This window comes from Ascaphus truei, chromosome 13, assembly GCF_040206685.1.
Source record: "Ascaphus truei isolate aAscTru1 chromosome 13, aAscTru1.hap1, whole genome shotgun sequence".
Lineage (NCBI taxonomy): Eukaryota > Metazoa > Chordata > Amphibia > Anura > Ascaphidae > Ascaphus > Ascaphus truei.
The window spans coordinates 14,293,466-14,318,743 of NC_134495.1; the positions used below are offsets into that span (position 1 = coordinate 14,293,466).

General features: G+C 46.4%; 1 protein-coding gene across 2 annotated transcripts in view; it reads left to right on the forward strand.

The window, feature by feature from the left end:
- The window catches only part of GALNT9 (polypeptide N-acetylgalactosaminyltransferase 9), a 110,891-nt gene that overhangs the window by 43,455 nt on the left and 42,158 nt on the right, over positions 1-25,278 (forward strand). For both annotated transcript variants that reach the window (XM_075568616.1, XM_075568617.1), the window contains exons 3-6: positions 650-816; positions 1,928-2,102; positions 6,680-6,877; positions 11,311-11,428. In XM_075568616.1, coding sequence (XP_075424731.1) covers positions 650-816; positions 1,928-2,102; positions 6,680-6,877; positions 11,311-11,428 — 658 coding nt within the window. The remainder of the gene's footprint in view (positions 1-649; positions 817-1,927; positions 2,103-6,679; positions 6,878-11,310; positions 11,429-25,278) is intronic.

A 25,278-nucleotide genomic window follows, 5' to 3' on the forward strand; every position in this document is an offset into this window, starting at 1 on the left:
TGAACGTTTTGTTTTGGACACACAATTGATCATTCTTACTAATGTATCTAATTAATATTCCATTACTGTTCTTGCTATTGTTAAGCATTTTGTGTGTTATTATATTTATTTTTGGTTGGGATATCGAGAAAGATGATTCAATACAAGGAATAGGCAGACGAGCAGCACAAGGCACAGTTAGATGTGAGGCTGCACTGCACTAACATAGGGCCTCAGTGGCTGATTTCTCATTGGGCCTAGGGTGGAAAATGTCCCTTCCCCCCCCTCCCCCCCATATACAGAGGCCCCGCTCTCTTCCCCACTGATTGCCAGGGTAGAGCTTGGGGCCTCTGTACAGTTCTTACCTTTTCCTTCCTGCCGCCCTCCTCCTTCAGCGTCAAATTATGCCGCAACCTCACATGGTGTCGCATTGCCTTGGCAACGTGACATCACACCATCTCTTGTTGCCATGGCAACATGACGGCTTGCCATGGCAACTAGCCGCCATGTGACATGACAGCGCCAGTTGACACTGAAAGAGTAGAGCGGCACGAAGGAGGAGCATGGCGCCAGGTAAGTGCCTATGGGTGGCAGTTTTCTAAACCCGCCATTGTCTCAGCTTAATTGTACCCATTATATTATATTTGTCCTTTTATTACACCCTCTGCAGGTGCAAACAGATGAGCTACCCCGATAGCCTTCCTCAGATTGCAGTGGTCTTCATCTTTGTGAACGAAGCGCTGTCTGTCATCCTACGGTCTGTGCACAGTGTCGTCAACCATACTCCATCCCACCTCCTCAAGGAGATCATACTGGTGGATGACAATAGTGACAATGGTAAGCAGACAAGAAACGGAAACGTTTAAAGGGTAAGACGACAGAATTTCCATCCACATGTTTCACCAAGACTGTTCAAGTCTCTCACGCATCATCCAATGTCCAAACTGAGGGTATCAGGAATTTTGGCGTGGACATGCAGGTGAGTACATTAAGTGGGACACTTTTAGCGTCCTCCCTTTACATGGGTTATTTAATGTCTTTGGCCTGCTGCGTTAATCCTGGCTTTGGGAAACACAAAGCTAGGTGCCCACTTAGGGACAGTTCTATAAATCTTATACCTGTCTTCAGCCCAAACTGATTCCTGGAGATATACATTGAGAAACAAAACATAAACCACAAATCAGATATAATAAGGTTACGGGAGGTTAATAAGTTTGAAACCAATGCATGTCACATATAATTATTTCCATCAAACTGGTAAAAGTGTGGTCCAACTGCACATCCTATCCATGGCTGTGGTAAGCCTATAGCTATACAAATAGATTGAGATATGAACATTTTGTTTTGGACACACAATTGATCATTTCATTAATATTCCATTAATGTTCTAGCTATTGTTAAGAATCTTTTATTGTGCTAGAAAACTGTCATCGATGTTGAATGAGTGCAAATTAGCATCTGCTTTTATTTTCACGGAGACCTTTATCATTTTTTTTATGAACGTGCATATCAAAGCAATTCTACTACTTTTAGTTATAAAGCCCTTTTAGAGATTGGTGTAACAAATCTAAGCCCAAGGTATCCTTAGTAATCAACAGCCTATTACAGTTTGCTACTGAATTCAGTTTATGTCTGGTGACAGAGATGCTTTAAGTCATTTAGCTGCTACAATTATTGCAATAGGTCTTGTAATGGATTATTGTTATTTATAAACAGCCAGCCCTTTACACAGTGCTGTATTGCCTTACCATACTGACATTGCAATATAAGGACTCATACATTGGGGAAATTAATTTGTGCATTGCAAAAATGTATAATCCAAACATGCATTGCATTGCAACACATTGAAGATTCAATTGTTTTCTTCATTAACCCCAAAAAAGAGCGCTCTTACCAACAAATGTTGGAGTTGTTCATTCAATGACTACTTCTGTATTTTAATCAACAGTGGAGCTGAAATTTAACTTGGACCAATACGTGAATAAGAGGTACCCAGGGCTGGTCAAAATAGTTCGTAATACTAGACGAGAAGGACTGATTCGAGCCCGCATTCAAGGATGGAAGGCAGCCAATGCACCAATTGTTGGCTTTTTCGATGCTCATGTGGAATTCAACATTGGCTGGTAAGAGCCTGCAATGTGAGGAACTGAAGCTTACACAACACAGCATGTACAATGTTTCACCGACAACATGCTGCATTCATGCATTGCCCTGAGGCTCATTTTAATCAAAGACCATCCTACTTGTTTAATACGGTTACAATGGATAGTACAAGATACAACAGAAATGGGTCAGAGCTAAAGAGACCAATCAGGTTTCACAGGTATAGGGATCAAAGGCAGCAGCAGTGATAACTGGTCACCTCCTAACTGTATATATCTGATAGGTCTTTTGTTTTCTGAGGAGATGGTAGTCTACAGGGTCGGAGCTGGAAGGCTGCAGTAATACTCAATGACACCATATACTGCATTATGCTCCTTTTTAGGCTGAATCTGTTGCCTAGTGAATATTGGCACCACTGACCAGGATTACAGAGCGTCAGTCTAAAAATGTAGAAGTTCTCCTGTTGTCAGTGTGTTAGTGTTGGAAAAATTGAGTTAAGCACACCAAAAATTGAAAGCATTCAATGGGCAGACAAAAAAGGTAATTTTAATGACTTAAAGAAGTCATAGCAACCAACATTTCGGTGCATACAGGCCCCTTCATCAGGGATGAAATATTGGAGGCTACGTATTATAACTTCCTTAAGTCCTTAAAATGACCTTTTTTGCTACCCATCGAATTCTTTCAATTTTTGATGTGCTTGACTCAATTTTTCCATGGGTGCCACATCTTGACCAGGTCTTTTTGTCACAGCACCCACTCTTGATACTTTTCATAGCTTTAGACCCCTGGAAGGGGCATCCCAAGATCTGATTCTCCATTTTTTTTATAGTGTATTATTGTTCCAAGAAAGATATAGTCAATACTATTCATATTATTGTTTATTTATAAGGCGCTAACATACCTGTATTCTACAGAGCAGAACATCAATAACATAATCCAAATAGAAAAAAAAATAATACAAGAAACATCCCTTCTTAAAAAGCTCTTTATTCAATTGATGAATATTTCCATCAATTCTAAACCAAGGTGTGAAAACTAATTAAGAGGAGTATTGGGTAGCTGATAGGATCCCTGATGGTTTCCCCATATGTCTCTCCATCTGTTTGCCTGGAGGTGAAGTACAACTATTTTGTCTTTGTTAGAGAACGCCATTATTGTTTAGGTCTGACCTTTCTAGCATTTACTTTCTATAGAAGGTGGCATTTACTCTAAAGGAAAAGGCACATAGGGGCTTATTCACTAAACTGCGATAAAAATCAGTGCATTGCTGAGCGACTTTGTATTGTTTTACCGCACACTAAAAAGCGTGTGTCAAAATGGTATTCACTAAGAAAAAAGTGCGGCCAAAAAATGGAAGATTGCACTAGTTGTTTTTTTTTTCTTCTTCTTTTTCTAAGTCCCATGGCACTCAGGGCTGCCGACAGGGGGGGACAGAAGGGACAAGTGTCCCGGGCCTGGTGGCTGCGGGGTGCCCCGGCTCTCCCCACCTGCAGGCCTCTTCCTTTCTCTGTTCCACGCCGGGCCCTGTGACAACAGCACGGGATGGGCCTATCTGATGTCGGCGCGCCGGAAGTAAGCTTTGCTCAGCTTCCGGTGTGCGGCGGCATGAGTGGAGGCCCGGCACGTGCTGAAGTCAAGAGGGCCCGACGTGGGACAGAGAAAGGAAGAAGCCTGCAGGTGGGGAGACCCATGGGCCCACCGGCAACTGCTCTGTCTGGCCACATGGCCTCCCACAGTCACCGCTCCCCCCCCCAGTCACCACACCTTCCCCCCCGGCAGTCACCGCCCCGCTAGCAGTCACCCCCAGCAGTCACCAGCCCCCCATGCAGTCACCTCCTGGCACTCAGTTCCCCCCACCCTCACCCCCCAGGCAGTCACCTGCAACCCCGGCAGTCACTGGGGTCTTTTTTTTAGATGTTGTGGCAAACTGCTCCATTTATGTAGCGTTGCCGCTTGCCCAGGCTCTTCCTGACACAGTCTTCTAGGGTTTGTTTTGTATATAAGGGGGATAAGCACGTGTATACACACAAGGGACACTCAGGCCTCAACCTTCAGCGGTTTATTTCTCCATCAGTGACACTACACATTTTTAAACACCGTCACTTTAAGTACAAAATAAATCATAAAAGGAAACATCTACTCCTGTCAGGAGTCTAACTCACATGCATATCCCTATCTGCTATATTGCCTGGCTAAACCAGTTACCAACTTATAATAACACACAGAGATAACATTGAGTCCTTAACTGTGAGATGGGGACAGCATCCAATTAGATCCTCAGATGCTGCAGTATGTGAAGGGGGCGTCCTCCCCGAACTGGATGCAGGGGAGCTGCGATACCCCCAGCCTCCAGGCAAGAGACTGAAAAAGCAACCCTCTCTGCTCTAAATACCTGTTCTAGTAATTAGGAGAGCAGGTGAGGGAAAAACCAGAACCACTAATCTCTGGCCTGGAGTTTGTATCCCACAGTCTCATCAACTGTGAAACTGTGGAGCGGATCACTTCCATACTAAGTCTGCACTTTCTTCTATAAATTAGACAGAAAGCTGCCCATTATCCTGTGACTGTCACAATGTATTGTTTTGGTTTTTTTTGATGTATTTTTTTTTTTTTTAAGATGTATGGGGGGGGGGGGTTAGATGTATTGTGGTCTTTGCGGTCTTTGTTTTTTTTTTAGATGAATAGGGTTTTTTTTTTAATGTATTTGGGTGGGTTTTATATGTATTGTTTAAAAAAAATATGTATTGGGGAGGTGGTTTTTGTATGTATTTGGGGGGTGGTATATATTTGGGGGGATGGGAAGGTTGTATATATTTGGGGGATGGGGATTTTTTTAATATGTATTTGGGGGTGGGAAGTTTTTTGCATTGGGGGTGTTTTTCTGGGGGTACATATTGTGTGGGGGGGAAGGAAAGGAGTGAGAGTGGGGTAATTGACGGAGGGGGGGAGAGTGAGAGGAGAGAGGGGGTGAGTGAGGAAAAGATGGAGTAAGAGTGAGACGCAGGGGAGACAAATACATGTGAGGCGTGGGGCAGGGATTGAGTGAGAGTGGGGTAATTGATGGAGGGGGGAGAGTGACAGGTGAGATGGAGGGGAGAGAAATACATGGGAAGATGGAGGGATATAAAGGGGGTCCACGAGGCGTGAAATGGGACTCACAACACTGCCGGCGGGGGTGGGGGGGCGGGGGGTGTCAGAACTGTAGTCCTAGAGAGGGTTGGGGTTATTAGAGTATTAGAGAGGGTTGGGGTACCTTACAATGCATTTCATCTCAGACGCGCTATTAGAGAGGGTTGGGGTACCTTACAATGCATTTAATCTCAGACACGCTATCAGAGAGGGTTGGGGTTCCACTGAAGTTCACAATATAATTATAGGGTTTCTTAACCAAAAAAAGGTTGAAAACCACTGCTCTAGGTCTGTGCTGTGCATACCAAAGTAATCCATGTCACATTTTCAGAGCTCCACTCCATATACCTATTACAGTAAAACAGACTGAAGCACCATCAGCCTCTCACTCTCTTTACGGAACATGAAGTTGCCTGTTGTATGAACGAGCAGGCTGAGAACGAGATAATTACTTACTGTGGATGTCCTAGAAGTGACAGCTTATTACACCCATTAGAGCATGGCTTAATGTCCCGTCAGTCATTTTCTGTGGTGCCAGAAATATTTCTTTGAAATATTAATAAGAACTATAAAATGGATACGTTGTTACGATGCAAATAATAACAAGTGGAAGTCAGGATCGTGAAGCCAAGCTCGGCTCTGTAACTGTTACCCTCCAGGACTCCTGCAAGGGAGACACTGCCTTACCACACGGACGGGTCTTCCTAACCTTATCAAATGTATCAGGCTGCGATTAAAAGAGAATAATAATCGACCATTGGCCAGGAAATGATAAAGAGACCGGTTTTCCATGATGTTGGTATGAACTTTTATGGGTAATAATAATGCAGGTTGAATTGTAAACCCAAGACTTTGTGTTATTGTATAGGCACACACAATTCCCTCTAATTCGTTTGTACAGAGAGGTCAAGTAGCTGGAAGCAAGGGGTGCAGTGTGCGCTATCCCCAAACTGTCCCAAACGATGTTGTAAGAACACTCTGCTGCTCCAGTCCTCCCGCGATCAACGGGGTCAATCCAACGCACAAAACACAAAAAAAGGACGCAAAGGGGGAATACAAAACAAAAAGCAAAAACAATTATATTGCAAAAATATTTAATAAAAGTCACACAGACATTTAGACATACGGTAATGAGAGAGGGGAAAGATCACACAGATCCACTCCACAGTAGCACCCATCACCACGAGGGATTAGCAGGGACACAAGTACCCACAAGCTTGCAGTCCAGATAGAAACAGGGACAGAGAAGGGCAGAGAACAAAGCTCAATTCACAATAGTTCTAAATTGAGGGTGAAAACCTTACAGGTCAAGTAGCTGGCACTGAGATTTGTACCTGATCCTTACAGTCCAGAGATGATCTTTCTTATTAAGCCACTCCGGCTCTCTTTTGTCTGTTAGAATGCTCTTGATTGAGAATTCCGGCAGTATTCAACGTCTGACAAGCTCTTCCTCTTCTGTATGCAGGGCTGAGCCAATCATTACAAGGATCAAGGAAGACCGCAGCCGTATCATCTTACCAGCAATCGACAACATCAAGTACAATACGTTTGAAGTGCAGCAGTACGCCAACGCAGCGCATGGCTACAACTGGGGGTTATGGTGCATGTATATTACTCCGCCTCAGGACTGGCTAGAAAAAGGAGATGAGTCTGCTCCAATCAGGTGAGTTAAATACTGCAAGCTCTCGTCTTCTACCATATTTTGCTGGTATAGAAGGTAGCAATGCAATTTCAATCTATCTTACATTGGTTTTAGCCAAATGACAGATCGGCAAAGCAAACTTTTCATTCCCTCAACATGTAGACCCTTATTTACTAAGCAGTTCTATGTCCTACCTGCTGGCACTTGAAAGCACCTTGTGACCCATTCAAGGTGTCTCGCACCAGTTGGTAATTTTGACCCATAATGCCTTCGTTTTAGTATTTAGTGTCACGGGAGACCAGGTTATTTACACCTTTTTACCAGGATCATTCATTGAGAAAAACAAGGTAGAGAAATTAATTGTAATTTATTCGGCATAAATTCGCTTACACACAATGGAACACAAAATAGAGACAAAAAGACACACTTACTTTGGTGCTGGGGTCGAAAACTAGACTTTCCTAGGTGCAGGGAACTCTTAAGTTTTACCCTGACCGGGACTTAGCCCGGAATCTCCTGGAACCCAAATCGGGATAACATTTCATACGCCACCGCTACGTTCTCTTCTGAGAACTTGGTCCCTCCTGACCGGGAGTCAGCCCAAATCTCCTGGAACTCAAATCGGCATAAAATCTCAGCCATGTCCGCTACGTTCGATTCTGAGAACTTGGGCGCAGAATGCTCGACTTTGGCGGGCAGGCTTTTCAGGCTTGAAATCGAAGCCGGTTGCTTTGCTATTACAAACAGAGCATCTTTGAAAATCCAGCCGCGCTCTTTCAGCTCAGACGCAAGGGGAACACACCATCTGATTGGCTCGCAGCTTCTTATAGTATTCTCTGCTTCATCCATAAAATAGAAGCAGAGCGGACAGTCAATCAGCGTGTGGGAACTTTCCCAAGCAACCAATCAGAGCTGAGCTGGCTAGAAAAGCCGGGTCCGCGGTATATTCGAAACAGCTAAGGGACATGCGCAAACCTGCCACATACCTCCCCAGCCATCCCAATGCCATCCACTGGGCAGGCTCCACTAAGTATGGCAGAACAAGTGGCATCCCGGAGGACTGCTGTTGATCTCCGAAGCTGGTACCCCGCCTTGACCCGCTGACCAAATGCTGTTCACACCTCTGGGCATCCTCTGGCTGCTTTGATCTCCGATGTCCAGCAGACATACCGGCGGCTCCTATAGGTTTGCACGGGCTGCCTGTTTGGACATTGGTTCCGAATGTTTAAACACATTACAACTATATTAAAGTATATTTTAATACACTCCGAGTCTCTGGGTACAGGGAACAGAAAAGGAAAAATGTTTGTCATTTTATTTCTGTCTGACTTATTTCCCACACACTTTCCCTTGGACTCAGTCTGAACTCTCAGAGTCCCCCTCCCCCCCTCTAACCTTATATACGGTTGGGGCACCCACAAACCCTGTACTGGTTGTGGGTCACCTTGGCACCAGCTAGGGTACCCACCTTAACCTAGGGATTCCTTCAGCTACAGGAATACATATTTATCCCCGTGCCTCATTCTCGTTTCTGGGCTGTGCTGAAGCAGGGTACCCTAGTGGTGAGTCGCGCTTACGTGTTCAAGGGGAGATATTGCCGGGAAAATGTGCCTACATGTATCCGAGAATCAGGCATGATTCCCGGGTACGTTTTATGGGGGAACCGGCAACTCCGAACCCCAACCTCCTAGGCACGTTCCTCCGCAAAACCCCCCTTGATACTCACCCACTAGCAATCCCTGCTTGATTGCATGCCTGGGAAGGGAAAAACACCAAAGATGGTTTTTATTACAAACAGTATAATGCAGTAATACAATGTTACTGGGCCCAAGAGCTAACTATCTGGGGCCCTTATACACGGAGCAGGGGTAACCAAACGGGCTTGACCTTTATTATAGAGCCTGGTTACCCCCTCCCGTCACATTTAGTAGTTGCCCATCTTGCATAGTTGAGTTATATACACATATTACAAAGCGCTGTATCGATTCCTGGTTCTAGGGCCATAATTCTCTGGCTATTACAAAACAAACCTGCCAGTAAAGTGGTAGGAACTTCTTGAATCAAATGTAAATAACCAGTTTCTAACATTTGACCCAGGTGCAAACAGAAAATAATGATGATTTGTATGAATCTAGGTAAATACACTTTACAGAGCTTGGTACATAGCACCCAAAGGCGCAGATCCACAAAGGGGTGTTAAGCCATAGCCCCATTCATAAAGCTTAGCACCCTTTTGTGGATCAGGGCCACAGTGTGTGGCTGAGGCTGGAATTAAACTTACAAACTTGAGTATTCACAACCAAAACCTTGTGTGTGCTAAATTCCATTGATCAAGCTCAGCATCCTATCTATAGGCAAACTAGCGATTCTCTCCTGTTTCTTCCTATTGCTATAAAGGGACAGTTTAGGGGTCTTTCCACGAGTGATTTCTGGTAAATAATATGGAGCATCAGCGTCATACACGAACCATCCATCATTTTTCCAGTGCGTTGGCTTGTTTTAATGATTCCACTGGGTGTCATTGCACTGGCTTTATGGGAGTCTCATGATAAAAGATTATTCCATCCTTTTGTAAAATATAACACGCAAATCTAAATGATATTTCAGTTCATGCAGCTAAAAAAAAACACGAAATTCTGCTGTCAAGTCAGAAATTGAACACATGTATAATTGTTTTCATTAAGCATGAAGGGAATTACATATATGTTTTCTTCCTTTCAATATGGAACGAGAAAAAACAGCCTGCAATAATAATAATAATAGCATGTTCTTGTTTAGCGCTGCTAGTTGTATGCAGCGCTTTACAGAGACATTTTGCAGGCACAGGTCCCTAACCCGTGGAGCTTACAATCTATGTTTTTTTTTGTGCCTAAGGCACAGGGAGATAAAGTGACTTGCCCAAGGTCACAAGGAGCCGACACCGGGAATTGAACCTGCAACAATCTCAGTGTCAGTCAGTGTCTTTACTCACTGAGCCGCTCCTTCTCCTGCAATGCAATATAATGTTTGAAAATGACTTTCCATTCAAAATGTGTAATTAAAAAACTCAAACCATAACGTCATAGGCCAGGGCTTCACAACTCCAATCCTCAAGGCCCCTCCAACAGGTCAGGTTTTAAGGATATCCCTGCTTCAGCACAGGTGGGCTCAGAATGAGCCACTGATTGAGTCACCTGTGCTGAAGCAGGGAGATCGTGAACACCTGACTTGTTGGAGGGTCTTGATGATAGGAGTTGAGAACCCTTTGCCCTAGGCAAACCTCTCATGGTTATCCTTGCAGTCTTGTATATGAACCAGAATTATAAGATATTTTTGCTGGAATAGATGACCACCAACAGAGGACTATATATTTGTAAGAGATAAGTCAAAACATGTTTATTTAACAGGTTGTTTCTCTCCACTCCCTGACTATACCCACTCCCTGAATATACCCTCGCTGTGGTTCTTCTCAAAGGATAAACATTGACCTTGATTCATTGGTGACCCAAATATCATCATGCTGCTGGGTGGAATAACATGATTTATTACTGAACTAACTGAAAACTAGAATGAATTAGTCCTGAATTGACAGGGGACCACATGGAGGCCAGGCACTCATTACATCAACGGCCCTTTCTCATCAGAATTCACTGGCTGTGCAGAAGATGTGTTAAAAAAAAAAAAATACTTACAGGAAGTCAGATATAAAACACATCTGTCTCTCCTGGACCCATGATGTAGTGTATCCTGTTACTAATGACAGCATGACTTACAAAGCAGCTGGCTCTGACCTTGAAAGGGTTCAGTGGTTGATGCACTGCTGTTCCGCTGTCCATGGTGCTGTAAAATTCCTGGTACTGAGATAAAGACAGCAAGGGTCTATCTATATGTCTCATGTAGGTTCCCTAAGCCTTTCTAATCCCTTAAACATCACACCGTGTGTAAAAGATTTTGCCTGTGGACACGCATTGGAATACACCAAGTAGTGTCTCACTTCTCTGTTCTCCTCCTCCTGACAACCTTAAGCCTTTTGGCAGGCTGCATTCGACAAGTATACAACCAAGCCAGCTATGAAAGTCGGCAACCTATTCCAGGACCAAGGTGTGATCTTTTAGACATTTGAGCCTGGTCGAATTGGCTGTTTATTTCATTATAAGAAAAATATGGGGGGGAAAAAAACCGGAAGCATAGGGTTCCAAGATCAGGGCTCCTTGCCAAAGCGCACGCATGCGAGAAACGCGTCAGAGGTTCCTCTCAAGACTCCTGTGTGCTAGCATGTTGTAGCAAGATCCAATAAAGCAAGTTTTTTAGCGACCCAGCCTCCGTTTTTACGGAACGCGGTGCACCGCCGTCCCTCTCCCTTCTGGGACATCCCTTCCGTTATTACATTATAAAGCTGGTAGCAGACACAAGAACATACGTCAATTGTACAAACGCCGCAATGATTTGTGTGTCTTTCTGTATGTTTACACCAGGACTCCGGCGATGATTGGCTGTTCTTTTGTGGTGGACCGGTCATACTTTGGAGACATTGGATTGCTAGACCCGGGGATGGAGGTGTATGGAGGGGAGAACATTGAACTGGGCATGAGAGTAAGTGTTACATGTTTTTTTTTCATTTTATTATCATTAGTAAATAAAGCATTGGTCTTAATAACAGGCATAATGATTGACTGCAATGGGAAGATTACAATCCATTTGTTGTACATTGCACTTAATGCTAATACTAAGTTAAAGCAATGTTTTAGTACAATGCAGAGAGTCTATAAGTCTCAGTATTCAGCCAAGCTGTTACAGCATGTGTTACCAGAATTACCCGGCTTTCCAATATATCCCCTAAATGTTCTGGAGACAGTACAAAGTAAACGACTGTTTGCTTTTTCTTCCCTTTTATTGTTAATGAGAGCTGGAAAAAGAATGTAGTTAAAGGTTGGCAATAATTAAGCCGCCGCGTTAAGAAAATGGTTGTTAACACCAATAAAATAAATTGTACAGCCGGGAGCAAAAGCATTGCTTTGAGTTAGTTTAAAGAATATTTCGCTTATAGATCTTTGCTGCTGGCCTACACACAGAAAATAGCTTTCTCTTAATCCGAAAAGCAGCGTGATGGGTAAGATGGACTTGGCAGGCAAAAGAGCAACTAGGCATTGTCATTCTTTTATGGTTGTAGCAAACGCAGAGATTAAAGCAGAGCAAGTTAAAAAAAAATTATTTAAAAAATGTTGATCTCATACAAGGTGTACTGGGGCTGAACCGAAACGTTAAAATCTGTTCTGTGCTACAAGTACAGCTCAACCCCGTTACAACGCGATGCGTTACAACGCGAATCCCCTTTTATGAAGCATTTCAAGCGCGGCTCCCAATTTTCGTATATATGAATACTTTACAACACGATTATTGGTGTCTTAAATACTTTATTGTACAATGCATACAACTGTACATTATTTCTAACGCGATCCGCTTATAACGCGATGTGATTCTTTGGACCCCAAGCACAGCGTTATAAGGGGGTTTAGCTGTATTTACATAAAAGTGGAAATGTAAGCAGGAATTGCTGTTAGATTTTTGGCTGTGCGCTTCACGTTTTTATTTTTTGTATACTATGGTACAGGACTTGTAGCTCTAGCCGGCATGGTTTTAGCACCAGTGCTATTGTCTTACATTTGTTTGCTTGTACAGTAGTGTAGATCCAGTTGCCTCTAAGTATCACCTTACACAATGTTGTATTTGTCAGCTGGTATCTTCTACTGTGGTTTGGTTCATGGGTTATTGGTTTCTTCCCCTAAATGTACATGTTGTTCTTTGTTTCCATTGCTTTGTCCTGCTCTCCTCTTCCTTTGGTGCTTCCTCTAGGTTGCAGTGAGGAGAATGACGCCGCAGGGGGCAAAGGGTTCTATTTGAGTGAAGTGGATGTATATACACAGTGCAACAAACGTAGGCCTCGTCCAGGGTGAAGCTGAGTGCGCTTGCACCCTCATGCGACACGCGATCAAACACATGATTGCAATGAGACTGTCCAGCGTGCCCGTGAGTGTTCTGCGCTCAGCTGCTTGCAGAGACAAAGACATTTGATTCTGCCGCTCGCTGGCGCGTCACGTGAGCGGTTCGCCCAATGAGAGCGAACCAGCTCTGTGACATCACATCTGCACCCCACCGACATGCCCACCTCCCCCGCCATGCGAGCGCAACTATAATTTCTCAACAGGACACGAATCGCCGAAAACTGAAGTTGCTTTAGAATTTTGAAAGTATATAATCTAGCATAGTATTTATTTAAAGGCTAACAATTTCATTTTGGGACTGCAACATGAGAAGCTATTTCCCTGTGTTAAAGAAGAGCTCAGCTTCATTAAATTGAATGGGACTAAATTGTTCACCAGCTTGGGGAGGGAAGATGGCTTCACCGCATGTTGCTTAGGGGCCTCAGTGCCAGAGGAGAGTACCTTGCACTGAAAGGGTTAAGAGCCCTTTCCAACTAAAAAGGTTTAATCCGTCTCAACTTAAATTTCAATTTCAACTTCATTTTCTTTTAATCGGATCTCCTTTCAGCTGCGTAGGGGGAAGGGGACAGGGACCGGTGCTACGGGATGGGGAATATGAGCTCTCTCTAGGGTGTCTGGTTGTTTCAGCTTCAGTCGGCGGATAGAAAAATGATTCTAAGCGCAGTGCAGGCAGAGTGAATCAGCTAAGTGGTTATTGCAGGTGCCTGCACCCATGTGTTAAAGCATCTTTAATTTCAGCTCACGCCCTGCTCTGCCAGCCAAGATTTCAAGGCTGGAGGTTCAATTAAGATGCACATTTTCTATTTGAGTTTTGTCCGCCTGAGTTCACTGCTGTGTTCCCCTTGTGAGTATTCATTTGCAGCTTTTAATCTTAAATGGTAGCCAATTCACCAGAGCAGGAAAGGTGTTGAACAAGCCAGGGTGCATAAAAGCTTAGCAGATAAATGCAATACAAGTTTTTCTGTTATTTTGTTACTGAAAGCATCTTGACTTGTTGACGGAATATTCCTGGATTCAGACTTTTCCATTTGGGGGGGGGGGGGGGGGTTGTTGCTGCTTTTAATGAACTCACATGATGGTTCTTGAGATGAAGAAGGCATTTGTGTGACCTTGAAATCTCCCTTTTTTAAGGCGCAGTTCCTCCTAATAGTTGCTTTTTTTTTACCCCTCCATTTATTTTACAGGATGAAAAACTTGGGGGTCTCCCTGAACCAAACGTCACTGTTTTCAGCTCTGGGGACCTAATATTCCTACCGGTGAAGTTACCTGGTTTAAATCACCCTCAGGGGAAACACAGCAGCTGTGCCAAATCTCTGGCCAATAGGAAGCTGCAACATCATTGGTTGTGGCTTCCTATTGGATGGCCATTTAAATCCCCTTTAAAAAAAAAAAAAAAAAAAAACAGAGAGTAACACCGCTAACTACACCAGTAAATATCTCGGGAAGTGGGAAGGGTCTCTGGAGATCCAATTAGTGCGGCAAACCTCTAGAAGAACCCCCTGGTTCCAGTGCTGTAAAACAAATGGAGGTTAGTTAGTGCGGATTGCTCCTTTAATTATATCTACGGCGGACGCTCATGTTGGGCGAAATAGGCACCAAGTATCTTGATACGTTGATGCCAAGACATAAAACCCCTCTCGTAGGCTCTTATGCAGTACGCCATGAAGCTTCACAACATATTGAACGTGTTAGTGTTTGGTAGCTATGTATCACAATGGTCCACACACAGACCAAACATTTTCATTGGCACCCATTTGCGCCAGATCTCCTGGGAGCGGAGGTTCAAGTCAGCTTCCACTTGGCACATTTATTTTACTAAAAAAGAAAGGGAAACTGCACCAATAATAGGAGCAAAGGCAGACACGCCTCATTATGATAACCATGCCCAAAATACTCACGGGAGCAAAATTGGGGCAAAGCACCTTGATACATTGACACAATTTTGCTTCGTTTTGAAGCCATCTCCAGTTTATTCCACTTGATAGATATGGACCTTAATGTTAATTTAATGTCAAAATTGCCTTGATACATAGAACCTGAAGCAACTTATTACCGAACTAGTGTTATTTATAGGCTCTCTAACCTCAAAAACATTGAAGAATGTTCTGTGTGTGGAACAGCAAATGTAGATTTCTGAATATGCCCCAAATAGGCACATTTTTGCAACTTTAGGTTTTATTTGCTGTAAGGAGAAGAAACCATAGTGGTGATAGAAACAAGAAGAATTATTTAATATTCATATAGAGCAGTGTTTTTAAACTAGGGTTCCTAGGAACCATTGGGTTCTCTGGGAATCCCTAAAGGGTTCCCTGCAATGTTCAGGTAATTTGAAAATGGAATCAAATACAGAAGAATTTACAATGCACCTGATCTCAGACGCACTATTAGAGAGGGTTGGGGTTCCTTACAATGCACCTGATCTCAGACGCACTATTAGAGAGGGTTGGGGTTCCTTACAATGCATCTGATCTCAGATGCACTATTAGAGAGGGTTGGGGTTCCTTACAATGCATCTGATCTCAGACGCACTATTAGAGAGGGTTGGGGTTCCTTACAATGCATCTGATCTCAGACACGCTATTAGAGAGGGTTGGAGTTCCTTACAATGCATCTGATGTCATATGCGCTATTAGAGAGGGTTGGCGTTCCTTACAATGCATCTGATCTCAGTCGCACTATTAGAGAGGGTTAGGGCTCCTTACAATGCATCTGATCTCAGACACGCTATTAGAATAGAATTTCACACAATAATTATAGGGTGTCTTAGCCAACAAGAGGTTGGCAACCACTGATACAGAGTGCTGTAGGTGTATTTTTGTAGTTTAATGATCACCACTATTTCCTTCCACAAGATGAAGCGCTCCTATAAAAACACCAAACCTCGTTCCCTTTCGCTACAGTTCAAGGTCAAACGTAACTTCACTCAGTGTGAGTAAATGTCAAGGTTTTTCTGGAACATTGATCTGCCATGTTTTGATTACTGAACGATCTGAGGAATAAATTAGCCATGACAGGTCCTGCAGATAGAGTGGCCCTATCCCAAACAGCAAATGTTAAAGGACATTTAAAAAAAAAAAAAAAACCCTCTGCCAAGAGATATTTCAATGGAATGAGATTTGAATTTTGATACGGAATCTCCCAAGTGATGGATGGCAGAATAGACTCCTCTTGTTCTGTTGAGAGAGCGTGCCAGGCATGGTCCGATTTCCCCTTGCAATGCTATTGATTGATTGGGAGCTGCACTTGTTTGGCTGGTAATGAATCATGAAATGATTAAGATACCGTTGGCTTTCTTAGTACACAGAACTGTGAGCATATGATTACTCCTCACTTTGAAGAACGTTTGTTTTCCAAAGCAAAGCAGTTGAACCGGCGTTGCAGTCTCCAAAAGCAATTGCCTTATAAGCAGAAAATGACTGAGTGCAATATGAAATCTATATTTCCACCCAGTGCCATCAGATATATCTGAAATATAGGTTCCAAACCTCCTCGCTACACAGGAAAAAAAACATCTCGTACTCTACACTGGCCTGTGTATTCACCAATGCCTCTCACTGGAGATAGTTATGCAGGGGAGATAAAAGGAGGGGTAAATGGCTACTGGAGGTCATGGAAGGTCTTTGGCTTATGTTTCATGAAAGGAAGTAACCGAGATCTGTTGGAATGAATAATAATGACTTATCCTTGTGTACGTTGCACAGGGCACAGTAGAAATGAGAAGCCCAACTAATCCAGTGTGATAAGTGCAGAAAACCTGATCAGTGCAGAAAACCTGATCAGCAGAAAACCTCTCTGCCGGAGCCTTCCCACTGCCTGATTTGTCAACAAGATTCTGATGGGACGGAGTTCTTCGTCACTTAGCTTTGTGTGTTCTCTGCCCTTCTCCCTGGATGCAGCGCACGCGAATAATTAATGACCTAAAACGTATGGAAATAAAACGAAGCGGGGCTGACAAGGCTCCTTTATTTAAATGAATTCTCTGATGTCTGTTGCGTTTCTGTCTGAAAGTCTTATGCAGCAGATTTATCCAGAAATAGATTTCTCAGTGGGTTCTTTAGCAGGGGGGGGAAAAAAAGGGTTGAACAATGCAGCACACCTTCTAACGATGATTACAATGATTCAGTTCTTCAGATACAGTAACTGTGGTGGGGAAGAAGGGACTGGTAGTTCTTAGCAGTGAATAATCCAGTTTAAAAAAAAATAATAAGAAGACATCAGGGTCTCTGTGACCTTAAGGGAAATGTGTTTCAACAAATAAACATGGAGTTTAATGATGTTTCTTATTTGTTTTTCAGAGCTTTAAAGGGACAGTCCCTCCAAACTGTACTAAGGGTAGTGACATGTTTAAGGGGCCAATCCCTCCTAGCACCAAACTGTACTAAGGGCAGTGACATGTTTAAGGGGCCAATCCCTCCTAGCACCAAACTGTACTAAGGGCAGTGACATGTTTAAGGGGCCAATCCCTCCTAGCACCAAACTGTACTAAGGGCAGTGACATGTTTAAGGGGCCAATCCCTCCTAGCACCAAACTGTACTAAGGGCAGTGACATGTTTAAGGGGCCAATCCCTCCTAGCACCAAACTGTACTAAGGGCAGTGACATGTTTAAGGGGCCAATCCCTCCTAGCACCAAACTGTACTAAGGGCAGTGACATGTTTAAGGGGCCAATCCCTCCTAGCACCAAACTGTACTAAGGGTAGTGACATGTTTAAGGGGCCAATCCCTCCTAGCGCCAAACTGTACTAAGGGCAGTGACATGTTTAGGGACCAGTCCATCCTAGGGGAAAAGTGCACTAATGGCAGTGACATGTTTAAGGGGCCAATCCCTCCTAGCACCAAACTGTACTAAGGGCAGTGACATGTTTAAGGGGCCAATCCCTCCTAGCACCAAACTGTACTAAGGGCAGTGACATGTTTAGGGACCAGTCCATCCTAGGGGAAAAGTGCACTAATGGCAGTGACACACACACATATATATCTATTTTTTTTATTGAGGAAAAAATATACAGGGAACACACGAAATATACGTTACCCAAAACAGTATATTACAAACAATCACATTATCCAAATGTGCATACATTTCCTTTAGAAATACACAGAGTAATTGCTGTGAGCCATTTGAAAGTTGCTGACTTATCTTTTCTACTTCCTCTATTTTCTATTTTAACATTAATATTTCTAACCAGATTAACTTTTAAATTGTGACTAAACAGTTAAAAAAAAAAAAAAACAGGAGGGTGAAAGAGAAGAGAACCAACAGAACGAAATCAGCAAAACAAAAAAGAGCAATCTTGTGACAAAGAATAATAAAGAGAATTTAGATTATTATTATTATTATTATTATTATTAAGGGCTTTACATGTGTATTATTAATAAGGAATATTATTATAAAGCCACATTTATATTGCCTGGTTCTTACATTAGTCTGCAGCCCTTTTGGCATAAGCAGAATACTGGGAGTGATGAAAGGAACGGAGCAGGTGCAAACACTCTCTGGCTGAACAAAGGGTGGTGGGTTGGTATGTGCGAATACATTCTTACAATAATAATCCTTCTGTAGTGATATCCAGCTACATACCACAGGATACAAAGGCAAAGGGGATGTCATTCTGTGTGAGAATATCTTATACTATATTAGTGAAAGCACTGTATGTTTGCCTGCCTGCCTGCCTGGATGTCCGGTGTCCCTAGGGGAAATCTCATTGGTCCCTTGGCCCGCCCCCGCACACCTCTCATTGGCCTGAGGCGGAGTGACGGGCCAAAGGACACACAGGGACACACACACACACAGGGACACACACACACACACACACACAGGGACACACACACACACACACACACAGGGACACACACACACAGGGACACACACACACAGGGACACACACACACACACACACACACACAGGGACACACACGCACACACAGACACACAGACACACACACACACGGACACACACACGGACACACACACACACACACACACACGGGGCTCACAGTGTTAGCAGCACCCGCGCGCACCTCCTCCTCTCCCCGTGTCTCCCGCGCTTTCACACCGACCCCCCCCCTCCCCCAGCGCCGCTACAGTCAGCGGGACACACACACACACTATTATTAGCCCTTCAGCGCCCCCCCCCCCCACCCAGTGTCAGCGGCCGTGCGAGACCCCCCCTCTATATCTCCCACCTCTCCCCCCCCCACACATATACATGCCCCCCCCTCCCCGGCGGGGGAACAGCCAGTGGCCAGGCAGGCTGCCTCGCGGCGCCGAGTGCCCAAGATGGTGGCGCCCGGGACACAGCGGGGGAGCGGCCACAACACGCTGCCTCCCGCCTCAGATCCACGTGGGACCTGCCGGATGGGTGAGTGAGCGGCCTTCACCTCCCCTCCACCCCCCCTTCACCTCCCCTCCACCCCCCCTCCCCTCCAGTGTCAGTGTCTCCCCGATACCCCCCCCCCGGCGCCGCTACAGTCAGCGGGGGAGCGAGCGAGCGCCCGGGACACAGCGGGAGAGCGGCCACAACACGCTGCCTCCCGCCTCAGATCCACGTGGGACCTGCCGGATGGGTGAGTGAGCGGCCTTCACCTCCCCTCACCCACACCTCACCCCCCATCACCTCCCCTCACCCCCTTTCACCTCCCCTCACTCCACTTCTCCCTTCCACCCCCCTTCACCTCCCCATTTACCTCCCCCCCTCCACCCCCCCTTCACCTCCCCTCCACCCCCCCCCTTCACCACCTCCCCTCCACCCCCCCCTTCACCTCCCTTCCACTCCCCCCCCTTCACCTCCCCTCCACCCCCCCTTCACCTCCCCTCCACCCCCCCCTCCTCCACCCCCCCACCTTCACCTCCCCTCCACCCCCCCTTCCCACCGCCTCCCCCCCCTTCCCACCGCCTCCCCCCCTTCCCACCGCCTCCCCCCCCTTCCCACCGCCTCCCCTCCACCTTCCCACCGCCTCCCCCCCCTTCCCACCGCCCCACCGCCTCCCCCCTTCCCCCCCTTCCCACCGCCTCCCCCCCCCTTCCCACCGCCTCCCAGCCCCCCTTCCCACCGCCTCCCCCCACCCCTTCCCACCGCCTCCCCCCCCTTCCCACCGCCTCCCCCCCTTCCCAGCGCCTCCCCCCCTTCCCACCGCCTCCCCCCCCTTCACACCGCCTCCCCCCCCTTCCCACCGCCTCCCACCCCCCCTTCCCACCGCCTCCCACCCCCCTTCCCACCGCCCGCCATCCCACCGCCTCCCACCCCCCGCCTTCCCACCTCCTCCCACCCCCCGCCTTCCCACCGCCTCCCACCCCCCAGCCTTCCCTCCGCCTCCCCCTTCCCACCTTCCCCCCCTTCCCACCACCTCCCCCCCCTTTCCACCACCTCCCCCCCTTCCCACCACCTCCACCCTTCCCACCACCTCCCCCCTCCTCCCCCTTCCCACCACCTTCCCCCTCCTCCCCCTTCCCACCACCTTCCCCCTTCCCACCACATCCCCCCTTCTCTCCCTTTCCACCACCTTCCCCCTCCTCCTTCCCACCACCTCCCCCCTTCCCACCACCTTCCCCCTTCCCACCACATCCCCCCTTCTCCCCCTTCCCACCACCTCCCCCCTTCTCCCCCTTTCCACCACCTCCCCCCTCCTCCCCCTTCCCACCACCTCCCCCCTCCTCCCCCTTCCCACCACTTCTCCCCTCCCCCCCCGCTCCCCTTCCCCCCCCGCTCCCCTTCCCCCCCCGCTCCCCTTCCCCCCCTCCGCTCCCCTTCACCCCCCCTCCGCTCCCCTTTCCACCCCCCCCCCTCCGCTCCTCTTCCCCCCCCTCCACCTCTTTTTCCCCTTTCCCCTCCCACCCCCTCCCACACTTCCACCCCCTCCCACACTTCCACCCCCTCCTCTAACCCTTCCCCCCCCTCCTCTAACCCTTCCCCCCCTCCTCTAACCCTTCCCCCCCTCCTCTAACCCTTCCCCCCCTCCTCTAACCCTTCCCCCCCCTCCTCTAACCCTTCCCCCCCCCATCTCTAACCCTTCCCCCCCCCTCCTCTAACCCTTCCCCCCCCTCCTCTAACCCTTCCCCCCCCTCCTCTAACCCTTCCCCCCCTCCTCTAACCCTTCCCCCCCTCCTCTAACCCTTCCCCCCCCTCCTCTAACCCTTCCCCCCCTTCCCTACCCCCCCCTCTTCTAACCCTTCCCCCCCTCCTCTAACCCTTCCCCCCTCCTCCACCCCTTGCCCCCCTCCTCCACCCCTTGCCCCCCTCCTCCACCCCCTCCTCCCCTTCCCGCCGCCCTTCGCCTTCATGCCCGCCTTACCGCCTCCCCACCCCGCCTCTGCCTTTCACCCGCCCTTACTCCGGCCGCCTCTGCCTTTCACCCACCGCCTCACAGCCGCTGCACGCACTCAACAGACACCTGCCACACTCGACACATACCTGCCGCCACACACACCTGCTGCCTCCCGCTCCTACGCACCGACATCACTGACCCACCGCCTCACACCCTAGCAGGACCCCCCACTCACAGACAGCACTCACAACCCACGCGCCAGCCGCCGCCTCACACCCTTGCAGGACCCCCACTCACAGACAGCACTCACAACCCACGCGCCACCCGCCGCCTCACACCCTAGCAGGACCCCCACTCACAGACAGCACTCACAACCCACGCACCACCCGCCGCCTCACACCCTAGCAGGACCCCCACTCGCACACAGCACTCACAACCCACGCGCCACCCGCCGCCTCACACCCTAGCAGGACACACGACTCAGATTTTTACATCACTTATGGCACCAAAATATACATTGTACTGTGGTGTGGTTACAATAAACCATTTTTATACAACATCGTATTACATTTTCTTCCATCTTTCTTTTCAATATTATTATCCAACCTTTACAACAAACAGTCACCTATTGTTCCACGATTTATAAATAATACTACCTATTACGCATTTACATCCCGGGCAACGCCGGGTCTCTCAGCTAGTATTTCTATAAAAGTTATCCCTCTGTAATTATATTCAGCTACACACCACAGAATACAGCAACAAGATTACATATATATGGTTAGGATCATTTTATCTTACACAATTCTAATAATAGTTAACCCCGGGATTTAAATGCTCACAACAATAATATATAGTATGAGGTTATTCCACTAAAGTTTGCAATGCCCCTCTCAGTATATAGCAGGCTCTGTTTAATCAGGAAAGTTACCAGCACTATTCTAATATACATAAACAGGTTTAAAGCAATAACAAGTCATAGAAAGGAGTCCTCTTTTGGCAAGATCTTGAAAGCGATGAAACCAAGACAAGGGTAGTTGGCTGTGAGGATTACAATCAGCAATGGCAAAAGTCAGGGGTGTGCAAGTTTTCTCCCTGCGACCCCTGCCTGCTCTCCTCTCCCTGCTCGGCTCCGGCCATGGCAACGTGACGTCACATGACCCCGCGATGTCATTTGACGCCGGATTACCATGGCGACGTGTTGGCGAAGACCAGGTAGGAGAAGTTACAGAGACCTTGCGCCGTCCCCCGGCATTTAATTTAAATGCCTTGGGGGAGAGCGCGGGAACTCTGTAACCGCCGCGCTCCCCCGCCCCACCCCACCCCCCCCTGGAAAAACTCGCGACCCCCAGTTTGCGCACCCCTGGTCTATGTGACTGAGGAGTAGTTGAGATCTCCCCGATTATAACACATAATCTGTGATTACGCAGGATAGGGAGGCGAGGAGCGTGTAGAACAGACATGCAGGATCCGGTATTTGGCGCCCCCGGTGTGTGATCGAGCAAGATAACAGGGCAGGGCGCATTTAAAATGGATATTCGCGCAGAGGCTGGGACGTTATCCATAGGTACCGGATCTATAGGTGGGTTGGCAGTGACATATTTAAGGGGGTCAGTCCCTCCTAAATCTTCTGATTAATGTATTTTCTATCAAAATGCAACACGTACAGATATTTTTTTGCTGTATTTTTTAATTAGTTTGTAAACATGGTGAGCTGAGACTTGGGACGAGCTAGATTTCCTCTGGCTGCTCCCTGTTGTGTTTGGTCGCTACGTGTTCAGGAAGAGTTTGCTCAGGTAACACCCCCACTGTCTCGGCCTTCCTTATCTTTATTGGCTCTCTGATAACGACAGGTTAGAGGGGGAAAAAAAATGATTTCCCAAAGAATATAAAGCAGCCAAATATTTGCTTCAGGAATTGCGACACATTTTCACTTGTTTTACAAAATGTTGTTTGTTTTCGGTTGGCTAGCAGGGATTGCACCTATTCAGGAGCCGTGCTAAAAATTGCACATCTGGGTCTTGGAAAAGCAAAGTATAGGGTCAAGAAGGAAGCATGAGAGCATCTTATTTGTGTATTTCAAGGCTGAGATGAAAGCCCAAGGCAAGTTCTGAATCACTTGATCTGCTTTATCTTTTATACCATGTAGGGTCTGTGGCTGCCATAGGCAGAAAAAAAAAAAAGCCTTCACTTTGCTGGATTTTAATTAACCCCTTTGCTGCTTTGCTATGCATTTTAGGTACAGCACCTAACACTACTAACACCTAACAGTGACGATGTTAAGGGGGGAAAAACCCCTCTGCAAACCACATAAGATTAAAAAAAAACAACAACGGATCATTGATTTGAAGAAATAGTAATGATAACAATACAAGATTGAGGCATCTTTATCGAGGGCCAGGGAGTAACACACACAGAAATTCTGTGCTTGCTGTAATTTGCATAGAATAACTGCGTCCGCTATACAACTGCCTAGGACATTTGGCCCTAGCCATTTCGCCGCAACCACATGACTGCTGAAATGTAGCCACTACTCACCTTGTTGCCGGGACACTCACCCGCCGGCCACTTTGCCGCTAAGGTAAGTGAATAACCTTAGCCCTTACCCTAAGATCCCCTAATCTTAACCCCAAATACTAACGCTCCCCCCTACCCTAAAAACCTTAACCCCTTTCCCTAAAACCCCTTACTTTAACTTCTAAAACCAGTAATGTTAACCACTAAAACCCCTAAAGTTAACCCTTCCATAACCACTAAAACCCCTAAAGATAACCCTTCCATAACCACGAAACCCCCTAAATTTAACCACCTACGCTAAACACAGAAACCCCTAAATGTAACCCCCTACCCTAACCACTAACACCTCTTAAATTTACCCTACCATACGTACCTGCTAAACCCCTAAAGTTAACCCCAAAACTCACCTCCTACTCTAGACCTGACCTTATTGTAGAAGCGCAAAAAAGGGGGGATGTGAGGCGCTTCTAATAGAGGTGCAGTGATAAACCTTAAATGGTGCTTAATAAATAAAGTGAATAATGTGAAACAGTAAACTTCGCAGCTTAACCCTTAAGGAGAATATCCAATTCCTCCTTTTGTTGATTGCAGAGAGAAACTTGTGGGAAGCGCAGATGTCACCGTATGTGGAAAAATATATATATATAATATATAGTGTAATATGTTCTACAGGAAAAAACAGCTTAAAAAAAATCACAAGTGGGGACTTACAATTTCTCAATAAAATACCATCCGTGTGTATGTATGGAAGACTTGCTTGACATGAAGTACCAGGCTTCAGCAGGACAAACCCTCAATAAAAGAGATAACACTCTTAGTGCAACATTGCATGTTCACTGTAAATGTATTTATAAAGCAATAAATATTGCACTCACATTTTGCACTATGTGCATACACGTAAAATTATAGGTGCGCAGCTTCAGTGTTCGCCGTCAGCCCCACTCCCGAGGTCTACTGTAAGTCTTAGACTCCTGACGAAGCTTGGAGACAAGCGAAACGCTTTGAGTGAACAGCAGCAGTCCAGAAGTGCACCCTGAACCCGTGTGGATCAATTCTGCGATCGATCGCAAACCGGAAGTGACGCGACGGGCCAAACCGGAAGTGACGCGACCTCGGGAGTGGGGCTGACTGCGAACACTGAAGCTGCGAATCTATAATTATACGTGTCTATGCACATAGTGCAAAATGTGAGTGCAATATTTATTGCTTTATAAATACATTTACAGTGAACATGCAATGTTGCACTAGGAGTGTCACCTCTTTTATTGAGGGTTTGTCCTGCTGAGTCCCCACTTGTGATTTTTTTGAAGCTGTTTTTTCCTGTAGAGCATATTACACTATATATTATATATCTTTATTTCCACATACGGTGACATCTGCGCTTCCCACAAGTTTCTTATTGTAGAACCGACTGGCGGTCCAGTGGCTAAACGCCTGTGGAGGGACGGCCGCGACGATATGTTCCATTCCGTCGTACAATACCATTGCATCGTTACCGCACGGAACTTTATGGTTGCAAGTGCCTGTGAAATCTGCAAACGCAACACAAAGGAGCGCAGTGCTAACGGTTTGTGAAACCGGAGTAAACAGGGGCCTGGAATCATTGATACAGATCCTGCATTTCCAGATCACAGAGCGAACGTTAATCAGGGATTTTGATTC